Here is a 22,690-nt window from a genome sequence, read left to right on the forward strand (position 1 = left end):
TCAGGAGAAGAAACTGGAGGAGGAGAAAGAAAAGAGCCATAAATGAGGCAGAGCCCCAGGTTAGGGGTAGCCCCTGGCTTGGGAGAGTAGGCCCCCATGTTTCTGTGACTGGTCTCCATCACTTTTGCTGGGAATTACTTTATCTTGGAACACCTTGCATGTGCCTGGTGTTCAGCTTCTTTCATATCCTTCTCTGTGCCTAGATCAGCATCATGCATCCAGCATGTGCTCAATAAATGCGTAAGGGACGTGCAGTTCCCAGGGGATTCATCCTCCCTCCAACTCACCTCTTTGTCTTTCAGGCTCACAGGCTTTCAGCTGCCAGCCACCATCGTCAGTGCGGCCACCACCCTCTCTCTGCGCCTCATCAGTGACTACGCGGTCAGCGCACAGGGATTCCACGCCAGCTATGAGGGTAGGTGTCTTGGCCTGGCCTGCGGGAGCCTGGGGTGTGAGGTTCGAATAGCCACGGGCCGGGTTGTGTGGTTCTCAGCTGCCGAGAAGAGCTTCTTCAGATTCAAAGCTTGTGCCTGTCCTAAGGAGGCTGCTTACTAACCAGTAACTCAGTTACTTAAATTGCTCCTGCCGTGTTTCTAGGAAGCTGAGACTTGAAATCAGATCTGAGCTTTAGTTGTGTATCTGGAGGGTCTGGTAACATTTGCTCTCTCCCCTTAACTGGGTTTTCTTATGTTTCTATTTTTTTAAATTGTGTTTTCTCTTGGGCTTCACTGTATTACCAAGTACCTCGACTTGGTTTTGGAAATAAGGGAGATGTAAACCCTAAGTAGAAGACGTAAAAGAAGTAGCTTAAAATTTTTCTTTGCTCACTATGGTGACTGCAAAGAGTCAGCTTTATATCCTTCAGAGAAGAACAATCAATTTTTCTTTAATAGCAGAGATTAGGGTTTCTTGGTTTGAGTTGTGCAGATAATTTCCATTTCTCTCAGCCTGTTTAACTATGGTGTTAGCATTCAAATTAACACTAATATCCTCAGATTATACACTATTATTATTATTAACTTTATTATATTAGTTCAGAAGGTGGTACATCGAGATCGCTGTCATTTCCCTGGGAAATTTACATCTCATTAATAGGTAATTATGCTGCTCTTGGCTAAGACCCACACTGCTATTTTGTGTTGAGATCATTAATAGGCATATTTTAAGACTGTTAATGATAATTAATAACAGTAATGACATAACACCCTAGTAAAGCATGCCAGTTATGCGAGAGCTTTCTTCCTCTTGCCTCTAAGAACTTAATAAGTGATGCTTTCTTGAATGGAATTATAGGAATATAGAAATAGATACCACCTTTGTCTTGGCTAGGAATGCACGACAAAAAGAGGGCAAATCCTACCTCCCTTGGCAAAATTCACCCCTGTTGGTATTGGGTGGAGGGGACACAGTCTGGTGCTTTAACCTAAGTGATTTAGGGCTCCTGAGAAGGAACCCGAGGAGTGGTATCAGTTATTTTTAACTAACAATAGTAAGAAGGCTCCAGAGAAAGTTTCACATGCCTTTAACTGAGGACTTCTGACATAACTCCAGATTGCTTGAACTGAGAGCTCCTGAAAAGACCTACCTGTCTTTAAAGTGAAGTTTCCTTGGATATCCCAATTTCTTTGAAACAAACACTCGGTTCCTCCCCAAAGCAAGACTGTGATCTTGGTCATCCTGATTGTGTCCTCAGCCTGATCCTTTGGCTGTTAACCCAAACTAAGTCTCTGTGAGTCTCAGTTATAACCTCTTGATGAAGAGAGGCCTCTTCAGAAGCTTCTTCCACAATCTTTCAGCTATGGGGAGACTGGAGGTGCCTGGAGATGGTGCAGGGCATGAGTCATGGACACTAGAGCTGGTGGCTGCAGAGATCCCAGGAGGGGCTGACACACAGGCTGACCTTGTGAGAAGTGTCCTCCTTTAGCAGCATTTGTGCCTGGACTTTCATGAGGTTTTAGGAAAAAAGTGTCCTATTGATCCCTGACCATACTGTCTGCTCTGGGAAACTAAGCCAAGTGCTTCTCCATCAGCCAGAGCAGAGCTGAAGGTACCTTCACAGAGCCCTTTAAAATCAGAGGTTCTAGCCAGGAATTCATGGGAAGGTCTACAGGGGCATCAAAGCTGTGAAAACCCCTTATAATTAGAAGCCACATTCTGAAAATATAAGGGTATGTGCTTTTTTTTTTTCTTGAAAGTGTCCAGAAGAGGGATCAGTAAACTATGGCTCACCTGGATAAATCCAGCTTTTGGCTTGTCTTTGTAAATAAAGTCTTATTAGAACACAGCCAAGCCCTTTAGCTGTTGTTGTCTATGACTGTCTGTATCTACTTCAACTCCAAACTTGAGTTACTGCCACAAAGACCACATGGCTTGCAAAACTGAAAATATTTACTATCTATCCCTTTACAGAAAATGTTTGGTGACCCCTGGTCTAGAACTGTGCTATCCTGTACAGTAGCTTTTAACCACATACCACTTTCATATTTACATTAATAAAAATTTAATAAAATTTAAAATTCCTTTTCCCAGTTGCACTAGCCTCCACTCAAGTGTTGGGTAGCCATGTGTGGCTTGTTGCTACCATACTGGGCAATACGAGAACAGTTTGTATCACTGCAGAAAATGCTTCTAGATTCCTAGACAGGGCGAGCTCGGGCTTCCATCAGATTCACAGAGAGTCTGTGATTCAAATGAGATTACACTTTAGTGTAAGTGGAGGCCAGCGGGCCCCTCCTCCCACCTGCCTGGCCTGGCGGGTAGCAGCCCAGACACATGAAGGATCGATGGTGCAGAAGGAAGGGCCTGCCCTATCTCAGCTGCATAATGGTGCTGTGTTATGCCGTGCTAAGTCATTTCAGTCGTGTCCAACTCTTTGCGACCTCATGGACTGTAGCCCGCCCGGCTCCTCTGTCCATGAGGATTCTCCAGGCAAGAATGCTGGAGTGGGTTGCCATGTCCTCCTCCAGGGGATCTTCTCAACCACAGGACTGAACCCTTATCTCCTGTGGCTCCTGCATTGCAGGCATATTCTCTACCACTGAGCCGGCAGGGAAGCCCTTGCATAATGATATCAGGTCTCTTAAGTCACTGGCATTGAGAAGACAAAGCTTCTAGGTGAGGCCCGGGCAGACCCCGGACAATGCTGTTGCTGTATTGGTTGAGTGTAGTTGAGTGTAGGTAGCAAATAGGTTGCTGTAGTTGAGTGACTCTCTGCAGTCACCTGGGCAGGGTTTCCGCCAACTCCACGGTCTGTGTGGCTCTGTCTTTGTGCCTGGCAGAGTGACGCGCATGCAGGTATCTGTGCTAACAGGAGACGCAAGAGCAGGGAAGCCAAGGCTGTGGCTTGATCTTGCTGATCTGGCTCGGGACTGGACCACGGGGCAATTTGTGCGTCCGGGAAAGTGTGAGTTGCACTGAGTTTCGAGATACCCAAAGTGGAGGGGTCAGGAGGGCAGGTGACAGAAACCAGCAGGCGCAGCCACTGCTGTGGATAAACCATGTGACATGTTACATCCACAGCGGTCAGGGGCCCTCTCTGTCACTGGACTTCTCAACAGGACATAAGACAACCCCCTATTTAGGGATTTGCTGATTAGTACTAGCTGCTTGGCCCTGGAAGTGAGTAACTGGGTGACGCTGGAAAGATTTTTAAACTCTCTGAGCCTCTTTGGAGGGAGGGGGTGATCCCGTGATCCAGAAGACATTGAAGATTTGGCTCTCCGGGGAAGAAGGCAGCCCTCCCTCCCGCACAGAGCCCACCTTAGTCATTTGTGCTAGACAACAAGCAGACAGACGGACTGGCTCTAGAGAACCCCTCAGCTCCCACACATCAGCCCAGGCTGCCCCCAGCCTGGGCAGCCTCCTTACTTGCACTCTTTTGGACATCGCTGGCCCTTTCTAAATGCCATCAGGGCCCCACTCTCGGTAGCTCCCCTGGCTGACATCCCTGAAAGTCTGCTATCAAAGCAGTCTCATCCTCCTCCACCCTCCTGGGGAGAGTGAAAAGTACAGATAAGGAACTGAACTGTTGCTAGGGATTTGGGAGAAAGGTGAAGTCAGTCAGGTGAAGGGTGTCAGCTCAGAGCTGCTGCCGCTTCGAGGAAAAGATCAAAAAGGCCAGTCGTCAAAGCCCGAGATGACAGGAGATGCTTGATTCGTAATCCCCAGGGGTAAGAGTGTGGGCTGTGGCCGTGGATAGGAGGGAAGGGGATCAACTTGTGTTAAGCGCTGACTGTATGCCAGGCACTTTACATACATTATCTCATTTAATCCCCGAGACAGCCCTGTGGACAGACCTCACTATCTTCATCTTACAGATGTTGGAGTTGGGACTCAGGAGTTTTGTGTTCATCTTAAGGCTACTTGATGACCAGGAGTTTTAAAGTAACTTCTCTGGCTCTAAAGACTATGCTCATCTCCTCCACTGTACTCCCCACAAAACTCCTGAAGGAAAGCAGAGATGGGTGACTCTCTCTCATGGGCAAGTGGATTGGAACTAAATCAGAGGCAGGGTGGGCACAGGAGGCCTGCCTTGGCTTCAGCTTCCTCCTGGCTTGCTTGGGTCATCTCAGAGAGACGATAAGAGATATATCCAGACTCAGCTAGAGTTTCAGATAAAATACAAGGTGCCCGATTAATCTGTATGTTATATTATTCAAATTTTTTAAATTTTGAAAAAATAATTTTTAGCATAAGTATATCTTGAGTATTTCATGGGATATACTTTTTTTAAATTGGAGGATAATTGCTTTACAGTACTGTGTTAGTGTCTGCCATACATCAACATGAATCAACCATAGGCATACATATTAATATGTCCCCTCCCTCCTGAACCTCCCTGCCACCTCCCATCCCACCCCTCTAAGTTGTCACAGAGCGCCAGGTCATGGAACATACTTATACTAAAAAAGTTGCCTATTCTTTGTCTAAAATTCAAATTTAATGCAGTGTCCTGTATTTTTAAAAAATATTTATTTGGCTGCATCAGGCCTTAGTTGTGGGCTGTGGTATCTTTAGTTGTGGCGCTCGGGCTCAGTAAGCCTGAGGCATGTGGGATCCTAGTTTCCTGACTGGGGATTGACCCCACATCCTTTGCACTGCAAGGTATATTCTTAACCACTGGCCCACCAGGGAAGTCCCCAGTGTCCTGTATTTTTATCTGCTATCTGGCAGCCTCATTCCCAGCACTGATCCCCAGGAGTTCTAACCCCACTCATCTCCTCCTCCCCCTCCTCTTCCTGCCCAGACCTGCACATGTCCCCCTCTGCCCAGCAGAGGCCACCCACTTACTGCAGAGGGTGTAGCTTCCCTTCCTCCCTTCTTGTGAGTGTTCATTTGACAGCTCTCTGCACCTCCACACGTGTGCGCACAGACGCGGATCCATGTGCACTTGGGGTTACACTGTGTATGTATTTCTGTAGTCTGGTTAATGAGGCTGACACTTTTCTGTGTTAATAAAATAGCCCTGCTTTGTTCTTCCTAATGAATGTCAGTGAAGGAGCCATTGTGGTTTGCCTACACCCCGGTTATTTAACCAGTCATCTTCTGGGGACATTTAAGTGAAGAACATCCTTGTACATACAACTTAAACCCTCATCTACTTATCTTAGGATAAATTCTTCGAAGTGCAATTGCTGGGTCAAAGAGTGTGTCGATCTTCCATTTTAATACATAATCCCATGGTATCTGTAGGAAGATCTTACCGGGATGTAAGAGGGCCCATCCCTGCTCTTTACCTACGTTGCACGTTGGGGAGTTTTAAGTTAGTTTCATTGATTAAAATAGGTGTGATGAGATCACATTTGTGGTTATAATTTGCATCTCTCTGATGATAGGGAAGGTTGAGCACCTGTCATCACTTTCTGGCCTTTTGTAGATCATTTTGTAAATTGCCTGTCCCTGTCTCTGCCTACTTTTCTTTTCGGGTGTTAGTATTTTTTTCTTATCCTTTTTGTAAGTGGTTTTGCATATTAAGGCTATGAGTTTTGTGAGGTTTCTTTTGATGTGAGGCAGTTTTAATTTTTATGTCACCAATTTTTAAATTTTTAATTTCTCTTTGATAATCTTTGGTGTTATGCTTAGAAAGGCCTTTTCCATGCCAAGATCAGCTAAATCGTCATTTAGATATTCCTCCGATTCTTTCAGCATTTTATTTTTCCATTTTACTTCTAAATCCCTCTGAAATTCAGCTGTGTTTGTCTTGGTTTCAGTGACTCTGTCTCTGATTCTCCAGTGTTCTCTGTGTCCTTCTGTCTGGCTTTCAATGCATGGAAGCCTCTTACTTCCCTGAGTGCCTCCCTCCTCCCCAGCCCCCAGTGCGTCTCTTCCTGACATTTCTAGTCTTATTGCCCTTTAGACATGGTTTCTCCCAACTGAGCCCATGGGCTTCACACCGTTTCCACATATGACTTTCAGAGATGTAAGGGATTGTTTCTGTCTCTCACAGGCTGATCAACAGACAAACAAGAGTTATAAGCAGATCAGAAATGTCAATTAGAGTCTCTGCGGGTTTTGATGCTTAATCATGGCTGCACCTTTTGCATTTTAGCAGCACCATTCTTAAGCAGTCACTCTGACACTTTAGCCCATCTCTGACCACTGGTTCTTAGTCTATTAGATCAATTTAATCATCTACATCTAAAAACAGGTATTTCTGTTTTGTTAAATCTAACTATCATCTTGGGTTCTCCCTCTCAAAAATACAAGAGGCTTCCTTAAAAATCAAAATCACATTCCTGTAATTATCCTCATATGGAACCTAGGAGGAAGAGGAACACTTATTTTTGCAAATTCCCTGGTTGCTGTAAGGGAGAGGCTGCGTAGTACAGTGATGAAGACTTCAGGTTCTGAGTTCCAGCGTTATCAGGAATCAAACCCCATCTCTGCCGCTCACTTGCTGTGTGACCTTGGGCAAGTTATTTCATTTCTCTGAGCTCATTGCCTCTGTAAAATCAGGGTAAGGATATTACTTCATAAAGTTGTGAAGATTAAAGAGAAAATACACAAATCACATAATGTGCTCAGCACAGGGATTGGCAGATTGTCAATGTTTGATAAATATCAGCTAATGAGTGAAGCCACCCTCCCCCTAGCCTCACTGGACTGAGATTATTTCAGGAGATGCTCACTCTATAGGTCACAGTCCCAGCCCCACCCCAGCACCCTGACCCTGTGTTTGCATAAAATCCTCAACCCATTTGTTCATGGTGTGTCTGGGCTGAGAAACAGACCTTGGCTTCTGTGGGGAGTAGAGGCGTCTGCATATCCGTGAGCTCCAGCACTGCTGGAGAAACCACCCACCTCACGGGGATGAGGTTGTGGGCCCTGTCCCCTGGTGGGTTGGGGCTCATAGGGCCAATGCCAGGAACTTAGTCTTTTCATGGCTTCTTATCTTTGTGTCAGAGATGTTGGCTTCAGGGCTCATGACGCTAATGACACATCCCGCAGACCTGAGACTTTGGGGATCACGGACCTGAAAGTTGTGACTCTCTCTAGACACACACAAACACAAACCACTTTCCCATATATTGTTCATATAATTCAGATGCCCTGAAGCCCATCTGTGAACCATTGGTTCACCTGAAAAACAGCCCAGAGAGGCTGACATAACACATAAAGTGGATGGTAGAGATTCTTTCATTCATCAAGCTGATATATATTGAGTGCTACTGTGTGCAATGCCCAGTGTTTCAAATAAGCACCATCCTCACTGTCATGATTTACCCTTGCCACCCCTACCCACCTGCCCACACAAAGGGAAGAGAACAGGGAGGAGATCAATTTAGTGCCGTTTCTTGGTGAGATTTGCTCCCAGTGCAAGCCTGTTATGTCACCTCTGCCTGCATTGCAGGCAGATTCTTTGCCATTTGAGTCACGAAGGAAGGCCCATAAGGACCACAACATCATGGAACAGGGTCAAATAGACACATCCATGAGGGACAGACAGATAGAGATGGAGCTCCCTGTTGTTGTTCTACCAAGAGAGGCAGGTTGGGACAGAGTGTGCTTTCCTGGCTTTTGGAGGGGTAATGAGGTGGAGGTGATCATGTCACTTTGCATGCCAGGAAATTGAGGTCCAGAAAAAAGGACCCTTCCTGGTTTTATACATTCCTGTAATTAGACCTGCTGATTCCCCTCTCCTGGCCTTTCCGACAATTTCCTCTTTTTGAAAGAGTTCCCCAATTTGGGGGCATTCTGCAGACATCTCAAAATTGGGCTAATGGAAGCTATTTGACCATATACATACATACACTGAATATGGAATTTGTACCATTCGGGCCATCCAGGCCAGCTAGCAAGGCTAGCAGGGCCTGCTCTTGGTTGGGGGGAGGTGGTGAATATCCATTTCCTCTGCCTGGGAGGGGGATGGTGTGTGTGCTTCCTCAGTGAACCTGCTCCATTTCCGAGGGCTCTGCCTTGGGAGTTGGAGAACATTCCTTTTAATCAATACAGTGGAGTAGCAAATTAATACACAGAGATGTGACATTTGAGACAAATTGGGCAGCACTTCTCCGTACGTGGGGAGTCAGGATGAATTTCATATCACGTCCTCAATAATCCCACAAATAGCTCATCATGCATAGTGATATTTTCCCCCTTTGGGGAAGGGTATTAACATAGCTTGAAGATGACATCATACCAGATTCTAGTGCCCTGACCCTTCTTGCGTCAAGGTGTCAGAAGACAGAGTGATGAAGGAGAGAGTGCATTTTCAGGTGGCCGGATGACTTGCAGGTAACAGGTGCATCCCCTTTACTTCTCTGACCCTGTCCATTCATTCATTCTTTCAACAAATATTTACTGTACACTTGCTCTATGCCAGGTTCTAAGGTAGACTTTGAGGAATATGAGTGAATAATAAGTGGCCCTCATCTTCAAGGAGCTCTGAGACCTACAGTGAGTAAGAGCAGAGGAAGGGAATCCAGGAAGAGGTAGTTTCAACCCTGGCCAGCTCTGACACATGTGCATCTCCCAACCTCCCTGAGCTGGTTTCTTACAAAAGAGAAATTGCAGTGTCCACTTCGATGATTTGTAATGGGGGCCAAAGGAATTGTAAATCAACCAGAAAAAAAATATTGTATATCAATGTATAAATGTGGAGTCTAGAAAAATGGTAGAGATGAACTTGTTTGCAAGGCAGAAATAGAGATACAGATGTAGAGATCAAACATATGGGCACTAAGGCGAGAAAGAAAGGGTGGAATGAATTGGGAGACTGGGATCTATATATATACATGTGTGTGTACATATGTATAGATATATACATGTATGTGTATGTATGTATATAGACACTAATATGCATGTGTGTGTGCTCAGTCACTCAGTAGTGTTCCACTCTTTGTGACCCCATGGACTGTAGTCCACCAGGCTCCTCTGTCTATGAAATTTTCCCAGGCAAGAATACTGGTGTGGGTTGCCATTTTCTACTTCAGAGGATCTTCCTGACCCAGGGATTGAACCTGCGTCTCCTGCATCTCCTGCGTTGCCAGGTGACACTGAGTCACCTGGGAAGCCCATACACTAATATATACATATATAAATATATGCAGATATATATATATACACACACATATATACACAATAAATAACTAATGAGAACCTGATGTATAATACAGGAAATTCAACTTAATGCTCCGTAGTGACCTAAATGGTAAGGACATACAAAAAAGAGGGGCTGTATATATACATATAGCTGATTCACTTTGCTGTATGGCAAAAACTAACACAGCATTATAGAGCAACTATACCCTGGGAAAAGGAAAGGTCAATGGCTGGAAAGTGTCCAGTACAGTGTCTGGTCAAGAAACATGCATTCCTTGACCAAATGGAGAACCCTGCTCTCATGCCTCGTTGGCTGTTTGGTTATCAAGTCTGAGTCCTGCTGTGTCCCTGTTGTGTGAGCTTGGACAAGGCTCTGAGCCTCTCAGCTCCCTCCTATGGGACGTGGGATCACTCTCTCTTCCTTTCAAGGAGGGAGTGAGCATTTGTGGTAAGGTTCAGAAGGCACCTAGCATGACATCTGGCACATAGTAGGTGCTACATCAAAGGAAGCTCTTATAATAGGGCCTGATGTGTTTTGTAGGGATGAAAAAAAATTATTTCCCGTGACAAAATCTTTTGTCAAGCTTTGTGGATCTCCAAGAGCAAGGGATGTCTCCTATTTTTTTATTTCTTCTGTCACTGCAAAGCCTTAGTCTGGGGCTTGGCACACAGTAGGGATGCTGCAATACTAGCCACTGCTTGCCTGTCCTAACCTGAATCTCTGCTAGTCCATATGGGCTTTTGTGCAAACTAGCACAACTGGCCACCCTGAGGGGTCATATGAGCATATAGCTTAGTGGATGGACTAGAGGCTGAGTTTTAGTTCTCATCACCCCTCTGCCTGGGCACCCTTTGGCAGTACTCAACCTGAGTAGTTGTACATGGTGCCCTTGCTCCAAGGCTCTCCTCTTAGAAGTCTATAGTCACCTGCTGCCCAACAGCAGAGTCAAAGAATCATTCGAGGCAGGGTGCAAGGATCTTGGGGAGCTTTCACTTAAAACCCTCTAATTACTTCCCAGATGGAGTGCAAACTCCTTACCTGGCCATCAAAACCTGGCATCAGCCCCACCTCCATCTCCTTCCTCCTCCAGCCACACTAGCTTTGTTTGTCTTCGGAAACACCATGCTCTGTCTCCCCACCCATCCTTCAGACATGCCGAGTCCCTCTACTGAACCTTGCTCGCCCACGCAGCCACTCTTCTCGGCCTCTTTGTTTCCTTCCAGTCTGTTTAAACCAAATCCAGAGACTGCGCCTGCTGCCCAACACTCCCTTACTTTCCTTCTTAGCTCCATGCATCTCCTCCAATTACCAGTGTCCTTGTGTATTTCCTGTTCTTTGTGGGCCTTCTCCCCTCCGGTGTGTGCTCCTTGACGGTGGAGAGAACGGAGACAAAAGCTCAGGGTCTAGAGGAAATATCCACTCTCGGCTCAGCCAGTTAGTAGCTAGTGTGGGACTTTGAGCAGGTCACTTAACCTCCTCTGACCTCCACTGTCACAGGGACAATAATAATAGTAATCCCTACTCTGGTGGATCATTGGTGGGAACCAGTGAGACAACACATGTCGCGGGTCCCTGACAGTGCCCGGTGTGGGATAAACACGGAGGAGGCCGACGTGTGGGCTCTTATGATCACCGCTCACAGCTGCACCTAGCCCAGGATCTGACATTTGGTAGATGCTCAGTAAATAATGATGGAGTAAATGAGTGGATAGGGGTCATTTCACCCAATGTAACAGAAAGAGATTTGCTTAAGGTACCCTGGACTGTCAGGAAGATCCCCTGAAGTAGGAAATGGCAACCCACTCCAGTATTCTTGCCTGGAAAATTCCATGGACAGAGAAGCCTGGTGGGCTACAGTCCACAGGGTCACAAAGAGTTGAACGCAACTGAACACACACACCATCCAATCCATCCAGGGACTGTGTCCCATTGAATTCAAGATGTCTTCAGTAAAAGATTCAGTTTTGTTGTATGTGCCACTCAGAAAGAAAAAAACAAATGCTCCTGACTGAAGTATGACATGCCATCTCTTTTAAGATACATCCTAATTTCAAAAATATTAAAATATGGAAAGTTGTGCTCCCTAGAACTGATGAAGTATGGTAACGGCTTAATTGCTTTTGACCACCCTTCACCTCATTTGGGGTGGACTCATCACTCTGACCTCTTCTCCGACCCAGAGCTCTCCGACCATCAGGGCGCCTCCTTTTCGGCATTCAGGTGATGGCTCTCGCTGGACATGTGATCACCTCTTCATTCATTCTCTTGGCTCCAGGTCTCATTACTTCTCAATTGTCTGCATTGAACTCTATTTAACACCTATTAGCACAGGTCTTGAGCTGATAAATGACCTTCTTGTGGGAAGCAGTGGGATGCCCCAGTCTTGATCCTATTTCTTGTATCTGTGCTGAAGACGGGGGAACCCACGGAACCCAAACATGGGTCCCTCAGGACCACTGCCAGCCCCCTGCCAGCCCCTCCCATAATGGCTCCCAAGGCACCAGGAATACCAGTGGATGGGGACCTGAACGTGATTGCTCCCTCTTGGATGTGAGATGGGAGTGTCAGCCTTCAGCTGCTCCACTGACTGTGACTGTAGCTGGATATACTCACCTGTCTCCTTCCTGTGGACTTGAGTCAGGTGACCCTATCAGAGCTTCCTCCACTGACCTCTGTCCTGGAGGTCAGGGGACACATGTCCTTCTACTGTCTCCTGCTTGTGGGAACCTATCTCCCACTCGTGAGTCAGTCATCAGCAGGGAGAGAACACTTCCAAATAGAAGTATCAGGATTGAATATTCCCATCCCATGTCTTTCTATTAATTGATAATTTGGGTGTGATTAGCCACTGATTTGATTTATTCTTTCCAGCCTTACCCTTCATTAGTGTCGATAACTGAGGTTTGGACCCATTACTATTTCATTGAGCAGCAAGAGAGAAAAGCACTTAGGACATCGGTGGGGGCTCTGATCTGGAGATTTGGCGGTGGACAGATGACCTCTCTCCTTCCCCTTTCCACCCTGTGGAACGATGAGTGTTGTTTGCCAGCTGTTTCCTTACACATGCCCTAGATCTCTGAGCCCAGGGCCAGTCTCTGAGATGAAGGGACCAGCTCTTGAGCGCCTTCAACATGACAGGTCCAGATATCCAGTGGGAGCTCTGAAGACATTGCTACACCACTGGCAAGCAAGGCCTTAGGAATTCCCACTGTATACAGAGGGAAGTTCCAGAGAGGTTAGTTACCTTGCCTGAGGTTATCCAGCACCTAAATGTCATGCTGTATTGAAGGCAGGAGAAGAGGGGATGACAGAGGATGAGATGGTTGGATGGCATCACCGATGCGATGGACACGAGTTTGAGTAGGCTCTGGGAGTTGGGGATGGACAGGGGAGCCTGGCACATTGCAGTCCATGGGGTCGAAAAGAGTCAGACACGACTGAGTGACTGAACTGAACTGGACTAAAAGGTCATGCACAGTTTGAAAATCGGTTTGTTTCCAAAGCCCACCTCTTTCTACTTGATGCTACCTCCCCAGATAAACCCCATATACAGCAGGGGTCCCCAACACCCTGTTAGGAACCAGGCTGCACAGCAGGAGGTGAGCATCTTCATCTGTATTTACAGCTGATCCCCATCACCTGCATTACCATCTGAGCTCTTCCTCCTGTTAGACCAGCAGCAGAATTAGATTCTCATAGGAACTCGAGCCCTAACCCCAAAGTCAAGGTGGAATATCCTGAGACCCTGGTGGCTCAGATGGTAAAGAATCCACCTGCAATGCGGGAGACCTGGGTTCAATCCCGGGTAGGGAAGATCCCCTGGAGAATAGAATGGCTATCCACTCCTGTATTCTTGCCTGGAGAATCCCCATGGATAGAGGAGCCTGACAGGCTACAGTCTATGGTGCTGCAGAATCGGACACAACTGAGCAACTAAGCACAGCACAAATGTAATGTGCTTGAGTCATCTCAAAACCATCCCCTTCTCCCTGGTCCACGAAACAGGTCCCTGGAGCCAAATAGGTTGGGGACCGCTGCCATATGGTTCTCTGAGTCTATCTGTCTCCTGACCCCAGAGAAAGAAGGGGCCACAGAGAGGCGGGGGCTTGGTGGCTAGCCCATGTCACTGAAGCACCTCTAGGGCCGACTGTCCTCAGCCGGGCCTTGCTGAGGACCCTGCTGCTACCAAGGGACCCTGTCCTGTGAGTGATGGCTTCACTTACATGCTCTTCACCTCCCTTCCAGCTCTTCATGTCCCGCCCCTCCCACAAGACCTGTATCCAGCCCCAGATTAGGAGGGATGCAGATCAGGCTTGATCATGTGTTAAATTACCAGGAGCTGGCCTTGTGATGTGAAGCGGTGCAGCAGAATGGGCAAGCCAGCACTTTCCAGCCTCAGGGCCTCCGTACATTCGGTTTCCTTTGCCTGTGCTGCTCCACTCCGGTGGCCACCATGGCCCTCTCTGTCCTCATGTTCAGTTCTCTGGTCAAACATCCCGTATCAAAGAGGCCTTTCCTGATGACACTGTATAACACAGCTGCCCCCACTCCATCACGCCCGGTCACCCGCGCCTCGACGTGTAATCCAATTACTTGTCTATCTGCTACCTGTCTGTCTCTGCTACCAGATGTGAGCTTCCCAGGGTCAGGCTCTTTGTCTCTTCTGCACTGCCGTTGCTGTTCTTTGATGAATCTTCAGTTCCTTAGAGCAGGTTCTGATGCCTGTTAGGTGCTTAATAACTATTTGGTGAATGAATGAAATCAAAGGCCAGAAGAAAGAAAGAATGTGTGTGTTTGATTTCCTGAAAGAAATCCTAAGGGGTGGAAAGGTATTAATAAAGGACAAGAAGGTAAGGCAGCAGCTGGATGTGGGTCAGGGGTCAGCTCATGCAGGACCTGGGAGGCGCCGGAAGGAGTTTGGGCTTCATTCACAGAGACAGCCAGCCTTTCAACAAAGTGTTTTTTATTTTTGGCTGTGCTGGGTCTTCAGTGTTGCATGAAGGCTTTCAGGGGCTACTCTTTGTTGCAGGTCGTGGGCTTCTCACTGCGGTGGCCTCTCCTCATGTGGAACATGGGCTCTAGAGGGAGCGAGCTCAGTAGTTGTCCTGAGGCATGCGGAATCTTCCTGGACTAGGGATCAAACCCATGTCCCCTGAGTTGGCAGGCAAATTCTTAACCACTGGACCACCAGGGAAGTCCCCACCAAAGAGTTTTAGGCAGGGAGGTGATGTCGTGAGATATCTGCTTTAGAAACGGTGAGGAGGGTAGGGGGACGACTGGAGGCGAGGAAGCCAGTCACAGGTGGGGACCTATGTCCGGCACAGAACATGCCTGGACCTTTGTCAGCCCCAGAGAGGCTACTAGGACAAAGAGGGAGCCAGCAGGGCTCACATCACACTGCCCACATTCCCTATGGATGGGCATCTAAGCTGGCTAGAACAGAAGGGATGACCCACAGATGGAGCAGTTTGGCTTCCCCAATAGCTTGAACAAAAACTTTTATATTCTTGTCTGTTCAACAGACATTCATGATGTGCCTGTAGCTCATTGAACAAGCTCACCTTAAGAGTCCCAGTGAACAGATGAATGTTCAGGGGCGAGGGTTTCTAGTGATAACTGATGTGGATGAAGCCCTTGAGATCATACTTGGAAATTTGGCAGACGATTCCAAGCAAATGCATTGGACAGTGAGGATTATAAGGATGACAATGAAAGCTAACGTTGCTTCAGCTCTTACCAGGTGCCAGACACTCTTATATGTGCCTTACCTTTTAGCATTTAATCCTTACAACAATCCTATGAGGCAGGCACCATTATTATCCCCATTTTGCTGAGGCACAGAGAAGTAACTTGCTTGAGGTCACACAGCTGCTTAAGAGGTAGAATGTGGGCTTGACCCCAGGCATTTTGACTTCAGCCTGCAAAAAAGAATCAGATAGTTTCACTCAGTTGAGATTATTGAATTGAAGTAAAATATTCCACTACTGTAGAGCTGAGTGCCAGGGCTTATACTTTAGTGTTCGTGTGTGTGTGTGTTCATTCATGTCCAAGTTTTTGCAACTCCATGGGCTGTAGTCTGCCAGGCTCCTCGGTCCATCGGATTTTCCAGGCAAGAATACTGGAGTGGGTTGCCATTTCCTTCTCCAGGGGACCTTCTCAACCTAGAGATCAAACCCATGTCTCCTGCAGCTCCTGCATTCGCAGATGGGTTCTTTACCACTAAGCCACCTGGGAAGCCCTTGTACTTTAGAGAACCTAACAAAAAGAAAACAATGTGCTAATTTGACTATATTCAAATGTTAAAAGTTCTGTACAATAAAAAGTGTATATATATAAATAGGGACTTCCCTGGTGGTCCAAGTGGTTAAGAATCTACCTGCCAATGAAGGAGACCCAGGTTCGATGCCTGGTCTTGACAGATTCCACACGCCGCTAGGCAACTAAGCCTGTGTGCCACAAAGACTGAGCCCAAGCTCTGCAACACGAGAAGTCACCACAGTGAGAAACCTGGACCCCACAACTAGACTGAAGCCCACACTCAAAAGTAAGGAAACCCTGCATGTGGCAATGAAGACCCAGTGCAGCCGAAAAAAAAAAAAAAAAATCTAAAAATGGAAAGAAGCACAGTTGACTGTTGAATAATATTATCCCAGCTATGGCAGGAAAGGGTTAATCTCGATATTATGTAACCACCCTGTCCAAAGTAGTGAGAAAGATATGTGGAGTTCTTCTCAGAGGAAATCGAGTCAGCAGCTAAATACACAGGAAAGCGATTTTGTCTCGCTAATAATGAAAGTCATGTCAAACATGTTAAAACAATGAAACAACACCTTGAAGAAAGTGAAAGTGAAAGTCGCTCAGTCGTGTCCCACTCTTTGCAACCCCATGGACTTTATAGTCCATGGGATTCTCCAGGCCAGAATACTGGAGTGGGTAGCCTTTCCCTTCTCCAGGGGAATCTTCCCAACCCAGGGATCGAACCCAGATCTCCCACATTGCAGGCAGATTCTTTACCAGCTGAGCCACAAGGGAAGCCCTTATCCCTAGTCAATTAGCTTAAAAAGCTTTGTGAGGACATGATACAGTGCTGGGGTGTTTGCAGAGAAGCGGGCATGTTCACATGTTGCTGGTGGTGATGGAAATGAGTCCTTTGGGGATCCAACTTGACGACATGTGTCAAGAGTCATAAAGTACTCATGTCGTTTGACCCAGTAATTCTCCTCCTGGGATTATATCCTACAGAAATAATTCAACAGAAGAAGAAAGTTATATGCATGAAAGTGTTGATTTCAGCATTATTTATAATGATGAAAAATTGGAAAGTGTAAAAACGTCTAACAATAGGGGAACGACTAGGAAAATTATGGTATATCTACCTAATGGATTTATGCAGCCATTTACAATTATAATAGCATTATTTAGTAATCTAGAAAGATGTTTATGATATTATTTTTCAGTGAAAAAAGTGGAATGCAAAAATGTTTCCCCATATGTATTACAACTGTGGAAACTAGGTCTTATGTGGACAGGGACTAGATGGAAGTTAAAAAGGAAAGGATTGATATGGGAGGCCAGTGAGATTGTGGGTGAGTTTTTTAAAAGTCACCTCTTTGTGGCTGCTCTAGTGTGATTGTGTGATAAAGAACAAATGGGAGAAAATCCAAAATCAAAGAGTAAACCAAAATCAACAGCAACGAAGTCCTGGTTTATGTGAAAACGACATAGAGGTTTCAGCTGGCTGTGAATGAGGTGAGCCAAATATCACATGGCTGGATGGATAGAGATATGGACTCCCCACATAATAAAGCAGTGATCAGGGTGAGGTGTTTTTGAGGGCCTGGGACTGTAAGTCCCATAATACCCAGCACACAGTAGGTGTTTTGGAGGAATGAATGAGAGAAGTAGTAATGATCCCACAAACAACGATTAAAGAGAAGGCCTGGTTGTGACTTGAGAACTAGCTACAGAAAAGACAGTTTTTTTTGTGTGTGTGGATTGCTCCAAAGAGCCAAGCAATGCCCAATGCATAGATGTTAGAGGTAAGTGAATTTCAGCCAAGAGTCAAGAAGAAATTTTACATCGCCTTAATTATCATAGTCTCAATTAGGCTGCCTTGTGAAGGAATGAGTTCCCCATCTATGGAGGTAATCAAGCAAGGGTTTGATTTATCAAGATCTGCCAGAGGTACTATTAGCATACTTCTCAAAGTAGAGTGTGCATTGGATTTCATCTTAATATCCCATCAGTGGTAAGATACACTATTATTATATGTACCACCGAGAAAGAAAAAATACATTTACACCTGTGCATTCACACACGCAAGGAGGGCAGAGTGAGTCAAATGCAAATGGATTTTTTTAAAAAACAGGAAACTTCAGAGACAGGTCCTGCTGGTGGCCTACACACTAGGCAGCTTCAGCCCCTTGTCCCCAGATGCATGCACACATGTTCTTTTCCTAATAGAGATGTTTTGGTGTGAGCAGCTTGGCTGAATTGGATAGTGTGTTTCCCTGGATGACTTCTAAATTTCTTGACAAATCTAAGAGTTGCTAATTCAATGGCTCTGTGGTTCTGTAACTCACTACTTTAAATCAGCATTCACCATCTATTAATTCAATTGACTTTGATTCCAAAGCATTTTCTAATCTCTGATATTGGCCTGGGCCCTGCCAATCAAGTCCCCTTGACTCTGAGACGGCAGTGATACAGGCACATGCCCAGCACCCCCGTCCCACAAACCTCTCCTGACCCATATCCCAGCACCTGGAGAAGTGTGGCAGCCCTGTGTGATCTCAGAGGCTGTGAAGGGCTTGGGAAGGCAAGGCAGGGCAGCCTCACCTGGAGCATCAGCCTTCCTCAGACACAGGTAAACCTAGACCCAGTGCCTTTCACTTTGCCGGTTTCCCACCCTCTTCTGGAGACAGAGGAAAACAGAAAACGGCCAGGACAGTAGAATGAGCTTGCATTTTGGAACCAAACAGTTCTCGGGTCAATCTGCCATGCACCGTGTGTCACCTGGGGAATGCTTTAAAATATCTCAGGGCCTCAGTTTTCTCATCTATAAAATGGAATGAATATGTGAGCACAGTGAGATAACGCCTGTGCTCATCCATAGCTAAGCTCAAATGGGATAAAGTTTGCTCCTCCTCCAAGGTCCCTTCTTGCTCTGGGACCACATGTGAGTCTTCTAAGGCTTCCTTGTCCAGCTCAAACGGAGAATGAGATGTGGGACGATTCCCTTCCTGCCTTGGGAGATATGTCTGGGAGGCTGTGGTTGCAGCAGCTCCACCCTTCGAGAGCCAGGGAGAGCATTCTCTTTTCTATGCAGCGTGCACAGCTGTCTTGGAGATCAGCATGGACTCTGCTGTGAGGTGGCATGTGAACTGGTTGGCTTCTGCCTGAGGATTCTTGGGACACAGAGTAGATTTCTTGGTTTCTCAATGTCTAGTCAAGCACAAACAGAAGAAAGTGTCCCAAATGGTGTTCAGTTAAATTCAGTTCAGTCGCTCAGTCATGTCCAACTCTTTGCCACCCCATGAACCACAGCACACCAGGCCTCCCTGTCCATTACCAACTCCCGGAGTCCACCCAAACCCATGTCCATCGAGTCAGTGATGCCATCCAACCATCTCATCCTCTGTCGTCCCCTTCTCCTCCTGCCCCCAATCCTTCCCAGCATCAAGATCTTTTCCAATGAGTCAACTCTTTGCATGAGGTGGCCATAGTATTGGAGTTTCAGCTTCAACATCAGTCCTTCCAGTGAACACCCAGGACTGATTTCCTTTAGGATGGATTGATTGGATCTCCTTGCAGTCCAAGGGACTCTCAAGAGTCTTCTCCAACACCACAGTTCAAAAGCATCAATTCTGCGGCGCTCAGCTTTCTTCACCGTCCAACTCTCACATCCATACATGACCACTGGAAAAACCATAGCCTTGACTAGACGGACTTTTGTTGGCAAAGTAATGTCTCTGCTTTTAAATATGCTATCTAGGTTGGCCATAACCTTCCTTCCAAGGAGTAAGTGTCTTTTAATTTCATGGCTGCAATCATCATCAGCAGTGATTTTGGAGCCCCCCAAAATAAAGTCTGACACTGTTTCCACTGTTTCCCCATCTATTTCCCATGAAGTGATGGGACCAGATGCCATAATCTTAGTTTTATGAACGTTGAGCTTTAAGACAACTTTTTCACTCTCCTCTTTCACTTTCATCAAGAGGCTCTTTAGTTCTTCTTCACTTTCTGCCATAAGGGTGGTGTCATCTGCATATCTGAGGTTATTGATATTTCTCCCAGCAATCTTGATTCCAGCTTGTGTTTCTTCCAGCCCAGTGTTTCTCATGATGTTCTCTGCATATAAGTTAAATAAGCAGGGTGACAATATACAGCCTTGACGTACTCCTTTTCCTATTTGGAACCAGTCTGTTTTTCCATGTCCAGTTCTAACTGTTGCTTCCTGACCTGCATACAGGTTTCTCAAGAGACAGGTCAGATGGTCTGGTATTCCCATCTCTTTCAGAATTTTCCACAGTTTATTGTGATCCACACAGTCAAAGGCCTGGTGTAAAGTTATGGAAAACCTAGCTTTTTGGTTCATTCATTCATCCATCCATCCATCCATCCAACCGTAATTCAGCTAAGTAATTCAGCTAAGTTTAGTCACTCAGTCATGTCCAACTCTTTGTGACCCCATGGACTGCAGCATGCCAGGCCTCCCTGTCCATCACCAACTCCTGGAGTTTACCCAAACTCATGTCCATTGAGCTGGTGATGCCATCCAACCATCTCATCCTCTGTCATTCTCTTCTCCTGCCTTCAATCTTTCCCAGCATCAGGGTCTTTTCAAATGATTCAGCTCTTCGCATCAGGTGGCCAAACTATTGAAGTTTTAGCTTCAGCATCAGTCCTTCCAGTGAATATTCAGGACTGATTTCCTTTAGGATGGACTGGTTGGATCTCCTTGCTCTTGAGGGACTCTCAAGAGTCTTCTCCAACACCACAGTTCAAAAGCATCAATGCTTCTGCACTCAGCTTTCTTTATAGTCCAACTCTCACCTCCATACATGACTACTGGAAAAACCATAGCCTTGACTAGACAGACCTTTGTTGGCAAAGTAATGTCTCTGCTTTTTAATATGCTGTCTAGGTTGGTCATAACTTTCCTTCCAAGGACCAAGCATCTTTTAATTTCATGGCTGCAGTCACTATCTGCAGTGATTTTGGAGCCCCCCAAAATATAAAGTCTGCCACTGTTTCCGTCTATATTTGCCATGAAGTGATGGGACCAGAGGCCATGATCTTAGTTTTCTGAATGTTGAGCTTTAAGCTAACTTTTTCACTCTCCTCTTTCACTTTTATCATGAGACTCTTTAGTTCTTCTTCACTTTCTGCCATAAAGGTGATGTCATCCACATATCTGAGGTTATTGTGCGGTAGTTTGAGCATTCTTTGGCATTGCCTTTCTTAGGGATTGCAATGAAAACTGACCTTTTCCAGTCCTGTGGCCACTGCTGAGTTTTCCAAATTTGCTGGCATATTGAGTGCAGCACTTTCACAGCATCATCTTTTACGATCTGAAATAGCTCAACTGGACTTCCATCACTTCCACTAGCTTTGTTCGTAGTGATGCTTTCTAAGGCCCACTTGACTTCACATTCCAGGATGTCTGGCTCTAGGTGAGTGATCACGCCATCGTGATTATCTGGGCTCATTCTGTACTCCAAGGCCAAATTTGCCCAACCAGGAACATGCCTTAAATACCTACTCTGAATGGGGCCTGGGAAAACACAAGTGGACAAGACCCAATCCTTGACCTTGGACAACCATGATCTAGTTGGGGATACGGATAAGAAATCAAACAGCTGTGATGCAGTGTGATGTGATCACTGCCTGACAATTGAGGACCTGGGGCACGGTGGTTGCTTGCTTAGGTTCTAGGCAGGTTCCATGTCCGGCCCTTTGCAACCCTATGGACTATAGCCCCCCAGGCTCCTTTGTCCATGGAATTCTCCAGGACAAGAAAATTTTCCAAGATACTGGAATGGGTTTCTAGTCCCTTCTCCAGGGGATCTTCCAGACCCAGGGATCAAACCCAGGTTTCCTGCATTGCAGGCGGATTCTTTACTGTCTGAGCCACAAGGGACCTGCTGGCAAACCATCAGGCTGAGTCACCAACACCCTCCACCCGTGAACCCCAATGCAAGAGTTTGTCTGGTGCACTCGAAGAACAAAGATAAGGCCATGTGTCCAGAGTAGAGTGGGTGGTGGGGAGAAGTAAGAGTTAATGAAGTCAGAGAGAAGAAGGGACCAGATCAGGCATGGGTTCTGCATGATGGGAAAGACTCAGCTTTTACTCTGAGCGTGATGGGGCTCCCTGTCAGGTTCTGAGCAGAGGATGGCCTGATCTGACCTACAAAGGAGGGTGAGGGTGTGGGCAGGGAGACTGGCAGGAGTTGGCTGCAGCAATGCAGGTGACAGATGAGGGGCCCTAGACAATTGCAGTAGCAGTGGAGGACGGGACGAGGGGGCCCATTCCAGGAAGATTTTGCAGGTGGAGCCCGCAGAGTTGGCTGGTGGATTGGATGTGGGTGTCAGGGAGAAATCAAGGTAGCTCTCAGGTTTCATCTGGAGCAGCTGGCAGTGTGGAGATGCCCTTAACTGAGACAGGGAGCCCATGGGTGGACAGGCTTGAGGTGCAGAGATGGGGAGCACTGTTGGGACTATTAGATGGGAGATGCTTGCGTGGCATCAGGAAAACTTGGTGGGTAGGCAGGTGAATGGAGAGAGCCTATCTGTGGGTATAAGCCAGAGCCTCTGCCCACATAAAGCTATGAGGTAGATGACATGACTTTGAGAAAGGGTAGAGAGAGAAAAGAGAGATTTGTTTTACTCCCCAAACTGCATTTGTCCAGGATACTTAAAAAGGGCCCGTCACCCCTTTTCCCCAGGCATGCCTCTGGGAACCAGTTATGTCTGTTTCCTGGTTCTCTCAGTGGCTGCAGCTTCAGTTCCTCCCAGAGATCTGGGCGAGGGCAGAGCAGCTTGCAGAGGGCTGTGGACCAAGGGCAGTGTTGGCCTTGGCAGGAGACCGCTGGTCTCCACCCCGAGGGCTTACCAGCTCCTTCCATCTCTTCTGTAGGCAGTGCCCAG

The 22,690-nt window shown here is 46.5% G+C and overlaps 1 protein-coding gene across 1 annotated transcript in view; it reads left to right on the plus strand.

Moving 5' to 3' along the window:
• CSMD2 (CUB and Sushi multiple domains 2) overlaps positions 1-22,690 on the plus strand; it is a 667,647-nt gene that overhangs the window by 124,690 nt on the left and 520,267 nt on the right. Inside the window, exon 3 of the mRNA XM_081490945.1 lies at positions 303-415. Coding sequence (XP_081347071.1) covers positions 303-415 — 113 coding nt within the window. The remainder of the gene's footprint in view (positions 1-302; positions 416-22,690) is intronic.

This window comes from Giraffa tippelskirchi, chromosome 5, assembly GCF_054371585.1.
Source record: "Giraffa tippelskirchi isolate mGirTip1 chromosome 5, T2T-mGirTip1v1.2.pri, whole genome shotgun sequence".
In the NCBI taxonomy this organism is placed as follows: domain Eukaryota; kingdom Metazoa; phylum Chordata; class Mammalia; order Artiodactyla; family Giraffidae; genus Giraffa; species Giraffa tippelskirchi.